Source organism: Chelonus insularis, unplaced genomic scaffold (assembly GCF_013357705.1).
Source record: "Chelonus insularis isolate UGA/USDA-ARS -01 unplaced genomic scaffold, ASM1335770v1 contig_493_pilon, whole genome shotgun sequence".
In the NCBI taxonomy this organism is placed as follows: domain Eukaryota; kingdom Metazoa; phylum Arthropoda; class Insecta; order Hymenoptera; family Braconidae; genus Chelonus; species Chelonus insularis.
In genome coordinates this window covers 352785-369187 of record NW_023276609.1, presented here as the reverse complement: position 1 = coordinate 369187, position 16403 = coordinate 352785, and the positions used below count along the sequence as shown (strand labels likewise).

Sequence of the window (16403 nt, the reverse complement as noted above, 5' to 3'; positions counted from 1 at the left end):
AAAATAAGAGAGCAAATGAGAGACGATTAGAAGCAAAGAAGCGCGGAAGAAATGCAGGACCACCATGATTGCAATTTTAACGCCAATTTGACTTGAATCTCGGCACGCCGAAAGAAATACGATTTTCATGCTCAATATAGCGACTACTAATAATTAACGGCTTAGGTCTCACAGACCTCGGGATTATTTTTTGAAGCGACAGGATCGCTAAAAGGGTGTTTCATATGAAATAGATGCAGCCCAGTAAGATAAAGTGTCTGTAAAAATGATGGGATTATTTCTCATTCACCATACACTGCCAGTCAATTAATCACGTCAAGCATAATTAAAGAATTAAATAAAATAATCATCTTAGTACATATATCAAATGTATGTAAAAAGATTTGATGGATTAATAAAAGACAGTTAATTATGAAATTTCATAAAATTTTTATGAGTTGCGTAATGTCGATGACACCGTGTACATAGAGTAGGTTTCTCGGTTGGCATAGCTGGCGGGTGGTCCTCATTATGTCGGGTTCCCCACCGGTTGCCGTCCTATCTATTTAACGTATCGTTTGCCTTGGTAACCATCCAAATTGGCCCATCCCTCTCTATCCACTGAAGCAAGACAATGACACGCGATATTCTATCCTCATACAGTTGTCTGTAATTATCAGCTAGTGTAAATCGTTTAATAAGAAGTCGAGAAAATAATTGATGCGATATTTACACTAAAAAATTACTTTTTAGTTGTCATAGATTTTAGTTTGATTAAGTAGAAAAATGTACTCATTAGGAAATTTTTTTTTGACTTTGAAATAATTGAGATTGTATTGAGATTACCTGTTAAGCTGCTTCATTAAGATAAAAGATTAAATAAATATACTTTTAAAAAAAATTTTCTCCTGGACAATAATTATTTACAAATAAAGCGTCAGCTTGAATCTGTTCCAAAAAATTTATCTAGACATTTTGGAGCTGATTTAAACTGGAGCCTTACTCGTCCATATTTATTGTGTTTACTTGTATAAAAAAAAATAAAAGAAGGCAAAATCTTTTTCACGATTGAAATGTGAAAAAAGATTTTTTATTGGTAGTCATAATAAAAATAAATTACTTAAAAATGATTTCTTTATTTATAAATAAGGAAATATTTATGAATTTTTCCAAGTATTGAGGAACATTCATAAGGAATAATATTTTTTAATTCATCTTCGAAACATTAATTATTGAATAAATGCATTGAAATATCTTTTGGAATAAATTAGATGAGCTGGAACCTCGCTTAAAAGTGACTATCCAAAACATTACGAGACCTATTTTAGTTTAAATTAAATAAACAAAAACATGTGGATCAAGTGAATAAGTTTTGACCTCTTTGTTGAGTGAATATTCATTAATATTATACAATTATTTCTCTGATTACAAAGTTCTGTAGATAACAATAATACATGAATGTACTTAAACGAAGTACGTATTAAGATTATCAGCTGACGCAATTATTCGCTTCGTATAGTAATTAATTGCAATCAAGTAAATAAAATTATTCGAGAACGAAAAAAATTATTTTTCCTACTAGTGAATCATGTGTAAATGTGACGCACTCACAATGAACCGTATTATATTTACAAACTACTTCAAATTAAAGAATAGAAATGCCACGTGGCTAATTATGTATTTATTCTTCCTAAAATGCATCAAATCATAACAATGAATAATTCGATTAATTTCAAAGCTAGAAATATTTGAAAAGAAAGCTTTTTAATTAAATTCTCCTTCACACCTTTTCTGATATTGAAATTTTTTGTTTATGCAGGCCTCAACTTTGACAGGAATATAAATGAAGGACAGTACTAAATCCTGACTGTGTATGGTGCACCACTTGGTGGAGATTGTTTTTAAAAAGTATATTTTCGTTTATGATGTAAACGAAAGAAGAATTGAAATGTACTTGATAGGAAAGTATATATCACACTTTACTATCAGAACTCATTTGTTTTTGGTTATCGCATAGTCCCATGTCATGCCACTAGATTCCTGTAAATATATGACAAACGAGCTCTAGAACATACCCGTTCATAACCTGAGATGACCTGATCTCAAAATTTCACAATGTTTTTCTGTAAACCATTCAAAAATAAGATTGAAAAAAAACCTTTAATTTTTTTTTATAGCAACATAATAAATAATTATTTTTCTTTACATGTCTGATAGGGAGATAATTTTTTTCAGCTCCGGCGATTATTTCTTGATTCAACCAAAATGAGTTCTGATGATAATGAACGACGATATATTTGATAGAGATGGTTGGGGACGATCGAGGGACATGAACTTGTGTGACCCTTTTTCCGGTTCTCATTATATATCGCCGAATAAATACAAATATGTAATGGCATTTCAATAAAACTGTAATTACAAATGTTGATTATGTTTAAAGAAACTCTGCATTCTCGCATTTCCGATAACATTGTCACGTTGACCTTTGACACTGGCTCTATATATATATTGGCACAAAGCAAGAGGATCATTATAAGATTGTGTATATATTTATTGCGTGTGAGTTTCCCTTGACGTGTTGCCGACGGAAACAACTAGACTGCTTTGTATGCAGAAACATAACTGACTCTGACCTTGCCCCGAAAAGTCTCAATAAAGCGCTTATCGTACCATCAAGTTATTAAGCTTCGATTACAAAATGATTACGTTTTGATAATTGACACAACAATGAAACTCTTTTTTCAGCAGTCAACCGCTGATTAATACAATTAACAATTGGTGTATTAACACAGCAAGTAGATTTGTATATATACAGTTCTTTTGTGAAAATGAATTCAAGCGTTAGGAATATTATAATAGAAATTTTCCACGATTTAAGTATTTTTCTTTCTTTCAACACAATCGCCAAGTCTAATTGGTCAATTACGCTCATTAACGTCTCCGATGTAGGAAGGCGAGTAGCGATTAGAATCTTTCCTCTCTCTTCTCTCTCCTCGTACACCTTTTGCGTACTCTCTTTACTTCTCTCCCTTATATCTCGTTTACTCCAATCCCACTCCAAGCCTGCACCCATACCATTTGCATAAAAGTTAAATGTCCCTTTGCCCCTTCTCGCTTAAAATATGCACTGCACGCTCTCGCGGTATGTTTGCTGATGGTGGTCGTAGTCCAAGTTTGTCTTTCTCTCTCTGTTGAGTATAAAGTAGCTCCAACGAAGGGGCGTTTACGAGAGCAAAACACACCCTCGTTGATCTTCAGTAACGCCTCTCATAGCATACCTCGATGCTCCCCACTTAGCTGTGTCTGAATCGTGGTTGTGGTGGAAGGAAAAAGTTGGTTCGGAGCCTGCATCAGGATGGTTGGTTAGTCCACTCTCAGAGCTCGTCTTGCCAAGAGGTCCCACACACACACTTTTACGAACATTCAAGTTTTTATTCACTGCTCCAGTATTGACGATAATTGTCCAATCATTTTGGACTTTAATTGTGGGACTAGCAGTGGTGAGAGATATTCTCAGTGTGGAAAATAGTGTTGTGAATTGCCTTAATGGCATGTAAAGTGACAGACACTGATAATAATCAGTATAAACAGTGATTTAAGTCAGCATAAACAATTGATATTATTGATATTTGAAGGACTAGTAAGAATGACAGTGCTCAGGATGACCAGCTCACCAGTGACGCCTCCGTCGACAAGTCCTAATACACCTGATCAAGCTCAGGTTGAACCGTCATCAAGACCAACTCAAAGACTGAGTTTTTCTGTAGCAGCATTGCTAGCTGATACGAAAAAAACGAGAGTTGAAACAATGTGTCCAGTTGAACCGTCCAAAACATCAGTAGGATACCCATCTCCTAGTTCATCTCCAATTCCCATATCATATTCACCTGCTCAGCATCATCATCAACGAATGAACCAATCATATGGTGCTTTAGATATGATAACAAAAACTCAATACACTCGTACACATTCACCAGACAGTAATTGTAGTGATTCTAGAACTACAAGTTCACCAGTGAAACATACTGAAACAAGTCATTCAGTAGTTGGTCTACCAGATTACAAATGTTTATCCGACGCTTCAACTATTGATAGTGTATCAAAAAACAGAACCTCCCTATCACTCAACACTTCAATAGCCATTCCAGATGCTCGTTCACAGTCACCAGAAAGTCATCAAGAAGAACGGCAATCAAGATGTTCAGAGTTGGACATGGAAGATGAGGATGAAGGTTGTTTAGTTGATGTTGAAGATTTGGAGCATCATGAATCAACAAGCCCAACGCCTGTAAGACCCATGCCTGCTTATGTTGGTGGGTTTTCTACACTGGGATCAATACTTGGACTGCCAGCAAGCCTTCATCCAGCTGTTTGGGGTGGTGCTGGACCACACAGATCCGTTGCTGCTGTCGCGGCAGCCAGTTATTTCCCTTCACACTTCTCTCATCATGCCCCACTCAATGGTAAGATGATCTTTCTACTCATCAACTATCCCACGCACTTGGGATATATTTTTTAGATACATTAAAATATATAAGAATGTATATATCAATCTAAATGACAGTAATACTTGTATATGGATAAGAGAGAAAGTTGTTACCTTATCAGTATAGATTATTATTAAGTATTTAAAGCGTTGTACGTAATATAATGATAGGAAATGTATAATAAATTGCGTTAGCCATCATACGTTCAGGGAAGTTTGTCCAGGATTATAATTTAATCTAAGCGGACAATGAACGGACATGATTAGAGGTCGAATCCTACAACTCACTCATTCGAGACTAATCGAGCTGGCGAATGAGTCGGTGGGGAAAGGAGTAAGTGAAGGTAGAGGGAGACTATTATTGATTAGCACTCAAGAAGTGACCGACTATGTTGGAGATATAGTTTACCGTCGGGTGACTTGACTATAAATAAAATGTTACTTCAATCGAATTTACATTTATCTACATTTCACTCATGATTAAATAGCACACTCCCAGGACAATAAGTTACCCTAAAACAATCATAACCAAGCATTGTAATACCTGAGAAAATATTAAAAACTATCAACTAGAATAAAGCTATACTTGAAAACTTTTATAGTCATTCATTTAACCGTTAAAGTCGTGAAAGATAAACGAGTCTTCCCTTGCTTGCTTCTCCAACTTTATGTACAAGAGGGTAGATTTTCATGCACTTATACGACCTGCTAGAATATATTGAGTGTGAGAACGGTAAGGAAGTAAATGGTATGGAAGAGATGAGGATGTTGGAAAAATGTGGGAAATATTTCAGGCAGTTTTTTTTTGAAATTTTATTGGAATTTGTTTAGTACATAAATTTGTTGATCTATTTGATTTTTTCTTTTTAAACTTTTCAATTAAAATACCTCCTGCCTTGCTCCAGTAACATTTTCTTGATCTTGGCCTGCTTCTGGCTCACGTCTGTGCCTATATTTAATTAATCAGTGGCTTGACACTGGCCCGATTTTATTCGAACTAGGGAAGTAAAAGACGAGTAGCAGTTCGACGAATCTCACTATCTCGGGGAAATCAGCTAATTATTTTGAATGGATTCCCAATCGCTGGCGTTTCCCTGGGAGAGAAGAAGGTGAATGCGCGGATTAAAATCCGTCTGGCGGGACGTTTTTAGCTGGTGGCCCGAGAGGCTCGGCATGCCAGAGTCGGTCGGAGACTAATTGGGCCCTTAGCAAGATTGCCGGTAGAAATCCAACTACAAAGAGGATCTGAAGTTTATTTTGATCTCTTGGTGCATTGAAGTTTATATACACACCTATGTTTGTATATAAACCAATACATCAGAATAGTCTCATAGCTTTATAGGAGTCCGCTTGAACGATGAATGTCGAATTTGAAATTCAGAAACGTGGCCTTTTGTCCTCATCTCTGGCGACGAATCCACCCAAACCCAGACGAGGAAATGGAATCTGTTGATTCAGCCTCTCTACAAATCTGTCAATTGTTTCGAGACAAATCTTAAGACAAACCATCATGATCCTCCATTTCCTTTGCAATTCGATTGTTCTACTTTAGCCGTTGGATATTTGCAAAATAAATGTCTCATATAAGTTTTAAATTTATTCTGTGATAGTGTATATAACAAAAAGAATAACGTACAGAAGTTGAAATAAAAGCAAAATTGAATATATAAAACAACTGAAGACTTTATATGAAATGCAACGCACCGTTTACCAGCGATATCGTTACAGTCTTTTAACGACTTCTCTTTTGCTCTTACATCTATGTTACTTTGGGGATAATGAAAAAGTTTAAGATACGTTTATGTATGTATATACCATTCGTGAGTATATATAACAACACGTATACATATGAAGCTTCCGTATAGTAAAAGAGTCGCGGTCAGAATTTGTGGTCTTGGTAGAACAAAAAAGCTAATGGGCATGAGGGATCTCTCAGCGTGGTTGTGGCGCCGTTCTCTGGAAAATTATGAATTGCTCCGGTAAATTAAGCCTGATAAAAAAGTAATATTGTCAGAAAAAAGTGTCTTAACTTCTGGTATTTTGCTTTGAAATATACTGTAACGTTATATTTTCTTATCGATATTTCTTAATCGCATCAATTTATTAACTGTTCTGTTTTCTTGTTCATTATAGAACATGGTGAACCAGCTAAAATAAAGTGCAATTTGAGGAAACATAAGCCCAATCGAAAACCTCGAACTCCATTCACGACTCAACAGTTGCTTGCTCTTGAGAAAAAATTTCGGGAAAGGCAGTACTTGAGTGTTGCTGAAAGAGCTGAATTCTCTTCATCTCTACATCTCACTGAAACTCAGGTATAGAAATTTTTATTTTCATCATTTTTCAATCTACAAATGTGTTGGTCAAAGTTGAATAATTGTTTAATTGATTATCAAATGATTTTTTCCAGGTAAAAATTTGGTTTCAAAACAGACGAGCCAAAGCAAAACGACTGCAGGAAGCTGAGATTGAAAAATTGAGGATGTCAGCAGTAAGACAACATCATAATACTTTATATGGTGCTCATCATGGACTCCTTGGACCTGCAGCTCTTTATCCCGTCGGTATGTTGTCCCATCCTGCTGCGATTTCACCACATCACGCAGTTGCACCTCATCCTGCAAGAGAATGAACTCACGCTGCTGATTAATTCTGTGTAAAAGTACAGTTTTTGCCAAAACCACATGAAGAAGGAAGCATCACTTGGTGCAAAGCTAAATAAAAAGAAAAAAATATCACAAAGTGATCAACAAAAAGGATCAAGTGATGAAGACTTGTGGTGAAAAATAAAAAAAAAACATCAATTAAAGTTGAATGATATTTGCAATGTGACAATTGTTGAGTTTTATTAACTCCGAAGTTATAATATTTGTAAATAGACATATCAACATGTTGTAAATAATATATTGATAAGAGGAAAATTAAGTTATGTTTACGGATACCTCATTATACCAGTTGTAAATAGGCCATTCTGATATTACCATTAAGGACATCATCACAGAGAAACTTGTGGCAAAAGTTGCCAACTATTATCTCGTACACCTTTCACAGTCTATCTCATTTCTTTTGTATAAATGTACAAGTTGTTAGTACGTAAGATAAACATTAGGTTATATTTAAATAAATCCTTATCAATAACATTACAAAATAATATACTTAATTACTCCTGATTTCTAGTAATAAGAATTTTAATGAAGTTATTTATTTAGCTATAAATACAGAAATTTTCTCGTGAGTGGTGGTTTTGTTTGAATACGAGAGACAGAGGGAAATCGTATGCAGTCGAGATTATTCCGGCGGTTCAAAAAGATTTTGAAAGCTGATAAGTTGATGGAGAACGAGAACCGGGGGCCACTGTGCGTTACATGTCGCGGCATAAATTAGCCGAGGCAATTAGTTTTGGAATCGGCCGCCCCAGGCGGTTTGGCGCCACCATCTTGATTACGGGAAACCGGGAGACAGTAGCGAGCACTGTTTGCCGAAAGCCAAGCACTCGCGAGCTAATTAGCGATGCCCACTAAGATATCAACGACGCACGCTAATAATACTGAACATAAATATTCCAAATTTTTTATGTCTGCCGCTGTATTCTGTTCATCTTTGCTATATCCCGAATTATACCAAAAGATTCGCTCATTTGAATTTTATCATGGGTTTATTACTCGACGATATAAACGTGTCTTTTTTTTCTTCTTTCACCACCACCATCACTTGCTCCTCAACATTACGTGTCTCACTTCAAGTCAAAACTCATTAGTCCAATGACTGCAGCAACACCTCAATAAATTTCCCACTGATGCTGAATTGTGCAAATGGGAATTTTTTTTTAAACAAACGCATGATGTAATTTTTTTGGTAACGCGTGCGACTCTCAGGGAATATGCGGAGCAAAGAAACCAAAAGAAGAAGGAGCAGTTAATATAAAAACATGAAAAGTCTTATATCATCTGACGTCTTCGCATATTTTATATGATTTTTTATGTTTGATATACCAAGGCGTCCCTCTTAATTAATTGATCCAACGGTAATTAAGTAAGATTAGCGTTGATATTTTTTTTCACCCTGAGGTCAAACACGTCAGCACACACTTGATTATCATACACACTAGTGTACTTGTGTGTACATACTGACATCGAATGTGTAACATGCGATGAATGATGAATATGTGGAGCTCTATTTGTATATTAAAATAAAAATAATACGTAAAAGCTGTGATAGATCCATACAATTTTGTCATGAGTATTTATTCACTTGCGAGAGCCAAAGAATTTGGTCTACACAAATAACATGCGAATGAGTTAAAGTCGAAAGCAGACTTGAGAAGCTAATTACGCATTGATTATCATCTCTTCTCTTGTAACTGCCCGTCACTCACTCTTTGTGAGGCTGCACACATGCATACAAATGTATTTTGTGTATCCCTCCGAGTTGAAAGTCGAGATCATTTGCAAGATTACTTTTACACTACACATATGCATAATCGTCTGCAAGTCTCATATTTACATGTATGTATCACCGTAATAATATATGAATTTGTTCTTGTCATAATTCCTACGTAATTATGTGATATCGTAGCGACTACAAATTGGACGTGTCTCACATAAATGTATTTAGTGAATCCAGTTATCTAGAAGCCTAGTATGTTCACTTATGTGTCCCTTTTATAGGCTGTATGTATTTCTGCTGAATACTCAACATTCAAATATGTTACAGGTTTATTCCCTTCCATTGAACAGTCCCAGGATGTGATATTATCCGGCTTGTATAATTCCAACGCTCATTATCATCTGTACCTCGTTAACGATTGGTATTCAATTAACGTTTTACTTAAATAGATGGTCGAATTAAATGATGAACGAGGAAAATTCAAGACTCTCTTCATTTTAATCAGTAGAGTTTAATTATTTCCAATTGATTTTTACTTGGTGATCCATTTCCAAGAAATGCCAATAAAAACGTACGTGGATGTTGAGTTGAATTGAAAGAGTGTCATTCAAAAGTCGAGTTGATTTACTCTCTAAAAACGGTGAAAATAATAAAATGGACTGCAACATCAGCAAATATTCATTGATTTCACAGTATAAATTAAACCACTGCTTGAATCGTTTGTAATATATTCACTGATTCTGCAGTTAATTTTATTATTTTCACTGTTTCATTTTTAGAGAGTACTTTGCCGGAAATGTTGCATAATTTGGATATTAAATTAGAATATTTATATATTTATTTAAAAATAGTTTGGATCCATTGCCAAAGATAATTTGTATAAACATTGACCAAATATTTATTCTTGCATTTGAAAAATTTCTGGAATGAAGTTTATTTATTTCTTAATTAATTATTGTATTTATTTTTAAAATTACTTTCAGTCAGTGAAAAGAAAAGCATCTCTACAAAGTATACAAAATCAATTTGGAAGATAATTGAAATCTCAACAAGGACATAAAGAAGATTATTCTGAGGAACATTACCATATATATTTTCTTATCTGAATTGAAATTGTATTCTTCAGTGTATCGATAATAAAAAGCAAGTTTTAAAATTAAATATATTGCAATTATAATATTTATAAATATTTCAAATATTTACTCTAAATTACTTAATAATTTTTTTCCCATCATAGTTTTCACAATTACAAAAATGAATTCTCAATACTCATAATACTATTAGTTTATGATTCATCATGATAATACGTATGTGTATTTATTATATTAGAGTCAAAACGTTTGTGTGGTAATTTGAAAATTTTGTTTTTTTACCACTTATCCCTGGGAAGTTAAAAGAATCATCAAATACTAGTTTGTGCAGCGTTAAGTGAGCGTAGAGTGTAAGTTGATGTTGGATATTGTAGGTGGTCTACTACTATACACCATGTAGAAATTGAAAAGAATAGAATGAACTAGATGATGAAGAGACAGATATATATACCCGTATTATATAAATATATATACTGCGGTTTAAAATTTAGTCACCACACGCTTTCTCTCTCATTCTACTTCTCAAAAATTCTCATAGTGAGAATTAAAAAAAAATATCTTACTCATGTCGTTTACTCTTGTATAGTTTTTTTTTCAAGCGATAAACTGGTATTCTCTTGATCGTTTTGACTGTACGACACCTGATGTAAAGAAAAAGAACCCGATAGAGTCTCAAAAGTTGTTCTGGAGCTTCATGTATCGGTTTATACAAATATAAATCACTGCGTGGGGGCAGTTTTGTGATTTTGGAAAGGCAGAAAATAGAATCACTACCCTTAAGACCGAGAAAATCCATTCAAAAGACCTCAGCAATCCATTGAAACATTGTTGACCTGGTGAAGGCATTGAAAAAAATCCTCGAGTTGAATAAAGTAAAATGGGCAAGAATAGAAAAGAGATAGTTTGACTCGAGTGCAGTCTTTGATGATGATCAATGGAGAATATTGTTATACACCCTCTCTTATTGAAAGTCACCGAATAAAATCATCTTCCGTCACGAATTAAATGCTAACGTTTTTATTTCACTAAAAATTGAGTAATGTATATATATATATATTTTCGTGTGTATCAAGATATTAACACTGTCCCTTCTTTTCTGCTCTTCCCACTTCAATGAGTGGGAACTGATATTTTGTATTGTTGTTGAGCTCATAATCTACAATAATCCTTGACGTATCTTTATTACCAATCATCCAAATTTATGGCAAACATTTCCCTTTTTATGTAATGTGTTTTATTGCTATTTTTTTTAGGAGTTGACTTATTTTAAATGACAATTCTTTGAAAATAAAAAAATAATCTAAAAAATAAATTATTGGAAATTATTCAATGCTTTTACATTACCATTATTTATTTTACTAAACTAAAGATTAAAAATAACTGTAATTTAATTGATTTATTGACTTAAGAAAATTAATCATGATGAAGTTAATCGTGACAATTAAAAATATCATATTTGAAATTAATTGATAATAAGCTTTATCATCTTAAATAAGCAGTTATTAATATTTGTAAAGTAAATATTTACCCGAAAAAAGTGATTGACATAATTCTTAATAGATTATAGGCTTAACTTAGATAAACCGTGTATATATACATAGCTTTGTAGCTCATAACGGTATGATAAAGTCAACATTAAGGAACTGTCAGCTAACCTCCACATCCAAGATATATGATAGTGCCGACGGAACACAAGTTAACAATTGCTTGGTTCAAACTATGAAGACAACGCTAAGAGAAAATGTTGGATAAAGAGGATGGGTAATAGGTGATATACATAAAAGCACAGCGGCATAAGAGATTAAATTAAAAATTCATTAAAAAAAATTTGTAATTACGATGAAACTATGCTCTGTCTGTCGTTCATTTTTTTTTTCATTTTTCTTTTACTCCTTTTTTTCTGTACATAGTCTTCGTGCTATACCATTACTTCTATCGTCGTTTCCCTCTATTTTCATGGCGCAGTTTCCCGGCGAGATGCCAACCCCGGTGGCTATCTGATTGTCCAACCCCGAGAGTCAGTGTAATTAAACTCCAACCAAAATTGCTCGACATAACGTCTCGTAGAAGTTAAGCGCGACGATAATATGTATTTCGCTCATCATCCGGGATCAGAAATGTGTCGTTTTGCTGGTAATTCATGTAAGAAAATAAAATAAGACTCTGCCATTAAATGAGATAATCAATACAGGGTATCAACTTTTTCTAATTTAATTTTATCAGTGGAAAAAAATTTTTTTTAGATTTCTAATAAAGAAAAATTGTAATTATTGAACTCATTGGATACTTATGACATAATTTATATTTTTTTTTAATACAAAGGATTAACATTTAAGTTAAAATTGGGTTGAGATTATTTATTTGATCTTTTTTAGTGTACAATCATTATTCATTACATGATAAACAGATGAAAAAATTTTTTGACAGATGTAAGCTTTAAAGCTCATCTTATGAAAAAAATCTGATCACTCAGAATAATCATTTCAACGGATAAAAAATCAAAAATCCCCTTTTTAACTCTCTTCAAATTAAAAGAAAAAAGGATTTTTTATCCTTAATAAATTTTATTTACGACAAATAAAACTCATCAATTATCCATGATATTTTTTCTTCTTTCAGTAAAGCTTTTTCTCATCACACATAATTCTTTTGAATATTTATTTTCTTTCCTCATTATCTTAATAATAATTCATTCTAGTAAATCCGAAAATTCAATTGCTTTAACAAGCTCGAAAGATAAATGAAATTTATAGAAAAATGAGCATCAAATGAAATAGAAGCTACTAGACAAAAGTATCAGAGCTTCCCAGTCTTCCTCAAGCAGTTCTATGATAATTAATGCCATTATACCGTTTAATTGCTCTCCCTCAAGTATATTCCTTCATTTTCTACCCCTTGGGTTTCTCCTCTTCAACTTACCTACCTCCGCCATCTTGTTTTTATACATCCCGTTGGGGTGAGCGCAAAATGGTGGTTGATCCCCCGCGGCTACTTAAATTCCACACGGCTGCCGCGTCGTTAGTTGAAAACGAACGAGGGAGAGCATAGGAAATTGCACCACCTAGTGCGCAGAATCTCGTTGAATCCAGCGTGGTATTAAAGAGGGAAATGATGTTGGTGGTGACGAGATTGTCGAGGAGGTGTATCAGAATTATTAACCGAAATAAAGGTATAGCACAACTTCCAGAGCCAACTTGTTACACGAATCCATCCAGGCCGACAAGCACCATCTCCATGAAGTTTGATACTTAATGATATTGGTGTGTGTTTTGAAATGGTAATGAGATATGTTGTTGTCGCTGACAGTTCCTAATGACGTAGTAAAGTATAAAAAGTTGGGTGTGTTGCAAATTGACGAAGCTGCGTGTCTTGGTCGACATTTTCTACACTCGATGAGATTTTAGTATTTACGGTACAAGGTATAATAAATATCTACGAGCTGCGAGGAGAGCAGATATCTTGAACACGAATTCGTGCACGTTGCCCCGCTGTGCGTCTGTTGGGTGGGCCCTCGCGAGGTGTTCCAAGTCAAGTCTGCAATTCTCAATACCTTTATGTGTACATCTTTGTCGTGGAAGATGTTCGCGGTGCACTAGCACACATATGGCTCAACTCTTGTTGATCATTCTGATGGTTGCGCAGTATTGGTGCAGCTAAAGTCGGCATGCATTCAATGTATACATACACACACACACACACACACTATTATTACGGGTGCAGGCGCGCTTCATAACTCGCGGTAGAGTGGGTCTCTGAGCACGAATGAAGTTGTCGTTGTCTCGCCGCCGGAGAGAGAACGCCGTGAGACAATGCGGCGCATAAATATCGCTGGGACCTCATATTATTATAGCCGCACGAAGCGACGGCGCGGTGGGGCTAAAACCTTGTCGTTCCATACGCTCTGCCAAGACTCGATATTATACATAGAGAATATAACCAACTCTTAGGGAGGAATAAAGGACATGTCGGCGAAAAAAGCTTAACAGCAAAGAATAAACAGAATTGTGGCTCGATCAAACGAAATATGATGCACCGGTCTGTATTGCATTGAAATGTCTTTTCTTAAGGAGTAAGAGAAAATTGAAAGGAGTTGCCGAAAAAAAGAATGTAAGCTTTGAAAAAATTTATTGTACAAGGTATGGATAGTTTTGTTGTTGGGAAGCTGATTTGTAGAGTTGGAATGGTCGATGGGTAAGGGTTGAATTTGCGTCATCGAACCATTTTATATTGATTATCATATTGTTCAATCAGAGTATTACTAATTAAAGCTCTATTAATTGTTTTTCAAAAAGGTTCTGATGTCTCATAAATGAAGTTTAAATGACGACAGTAGAATTAATTGAATATGAAAAAAAAATTTTTCTAATTTTAGAAATAAATAATTTGCATATTTGGATTCAACATGAAAAAATTAATTTGAAAAAGTCAAAATCATTTTATTTATGACTGGCTAATGGAAAAAAGGAGCAGAAGGACTCAATTGGATTGGAATTGAGTCGAAATATTCCAGTAAATCATCGTAAATATTGAGTCAGCATTTTTCTGGTGATTTATTCAACTATTTTAGTATCCATCGAACTGAATTGTTTGTCAGTAAGATTATTTATTACAAAAATTTTGAAGCTTCTCACTAATTCTATTGAAAATTTATTTTAAATAATTTTGTTGATAGAAAGGGGAAAAATCAAAGTAGTTCAAATCATGGGTAATATTGTATTCCAGTCATTTAATTTTATTTCAGTCTACATAATCGACTTCATGTTAATAAATATATCAAAAAGAATGTTTAAGTTGTACTACCATTAATCCATTACTTACTTTATATCACAAAATAAATCAGCATTTTTATATAAAATAAATGTTTTAAAAACATGAAATGTAATTAAAGTAATTTAATTTGATCATTTGATAGCTTTATTTTTTTCGTGGAGATTTAAAGTCTGTAATTAATCAATAAATAAAAATAAAAGATAAACTCAGTCACTTGTAATTTTTTTGCAAGTAATGACAGAAAAAAAGAGGAGTTAATTAGAAAACAATGACCTAAACCACAATAATACAATACACTTCTCAAATTTTTAAATATTTTTATCCGTTAAACGACCTCCTTAAAACGTGAATACAAGATAGTAGTTGTTAAGGATGTGGTTGTCAATTTAGCTTAAAATATTATCGTGAATAAAATTAAATTTTTTACTGAATAAAATTTTCTAAAAAAAAATAAATAATACAATCAACAACCTACATTATTAACCACCCAATCTCAGCAATCAACAGCTTCACACTTTCTCCATCGAAAAGTAAACATTGCAGATATTCGAAAGATTGTTCAGTGACAAAGGAGTGGATCGGTCATAGTCATTTGTCATCGAGATTTTGTTGGTTTATCGAGAGTAGACGCGTGTCAAAAGTGATTGTATATATGATTGGCTGACGGATATATGTTCTTTCTACTCCGACTGAAGCCATAAGAGGGAAAAAGAAAGACCAAGAGAGAGAGAGAGAGAGTAAGTAGTGCACGCGAGAGAACGAAAGATCTACAGCAGCAAAATAGGGAGAATGTGTTTATCAGCCAAGGACGATCTAAAATCATCTAACAATGAACGCTAACTGGATAACCGGGCTCGTTATCGCCCAAGCAGATAAGAGCACCCTTCGTCGGTTATTCTGTCTCACCCTCCTCCCATATTACATTAGTCCCCATAGAATAATGTATCTGCTTACAAGTCACCCGCCCCCGTGTGCTTGATGCGACCCAGCAAACTAGACGATCCCCTTTACGACTATATTCACATGGTAATGCGTGTTACGATATCTTTCGCCACGAGGGTCCAAGTGTTATTAACAATTTTGGGGACGACCTCTTTCACACCCTCACTATGATCTTCCTACAATCGTCCCATTCTGTACACTTTATTATACACATTTTATCTTCTACATAACTGATTTTTATTGTGCCAATAAATATTTCTTGGCTTTCTATTATCAATTTTGTCTAGATAAAAAATTCTTCTTCTTCTGATAATCCTAGGGGATAAGATAGTTTATTTGTGAATTTTATTTAAGTGTTGGTTTGGAATTAGGATGAGACCTTGAAGTCAATTGAGATGTTTGCAAAAAATGTTTTTATATTGGAAGATTTCCATCAATATGCAGTGAGTTGGATTCAATGCAATATTATGTTGCATTCAATACAACCTTCAAGTTGGCTTGATGCAAATTTTAAGTGATTGGGATTGTAAGCTGATTTCATTGACTTCTCAATTTATATTAGAGAGGATGCTACTCTGATCATCCTTGCTATTTAAAGGAGAATTGATGTAACATTATTGTGTTGTAAGGACTTCAAAATGCTTTGAATAAATTAAGAACAAAACTTGAAGATATGAATTATGAATACAAAAATATTAAACATAATAGTTTCATCCAATTCAATAATTTAATTGATACTCCATAAAAAT

The 16403-nt window shown here is 34.0% G+C and overlaps 1 protein-coding gene across 1 annotated transcript; it reads left to right on the top strand.

The window, feature by feature from the left end:
• Nucleotides 1-3166: 3166 nt before the first annotated feature.
• On the top strand, nt 3167-7594 carry LOC118069964 (muscle segmentation homeobox-like). Its single transcript, XM_035088347.1, has 3 exons — nt 3167-4442; nt 6599-6780; nt 6876-7594. Exons 1-3 carry the CDS (start codon nt 3626-3628, stop codon nt 7095-7097), a joined length of 1221 nt encoding a protein of 406 aa, XP_034944238.1. The 5' UTR covers nt 3167-3625; the 3' UTR covers nt 7098-7594.
• Nucleotides 7595-16403: the final 8809 nt, after the last annotated feature.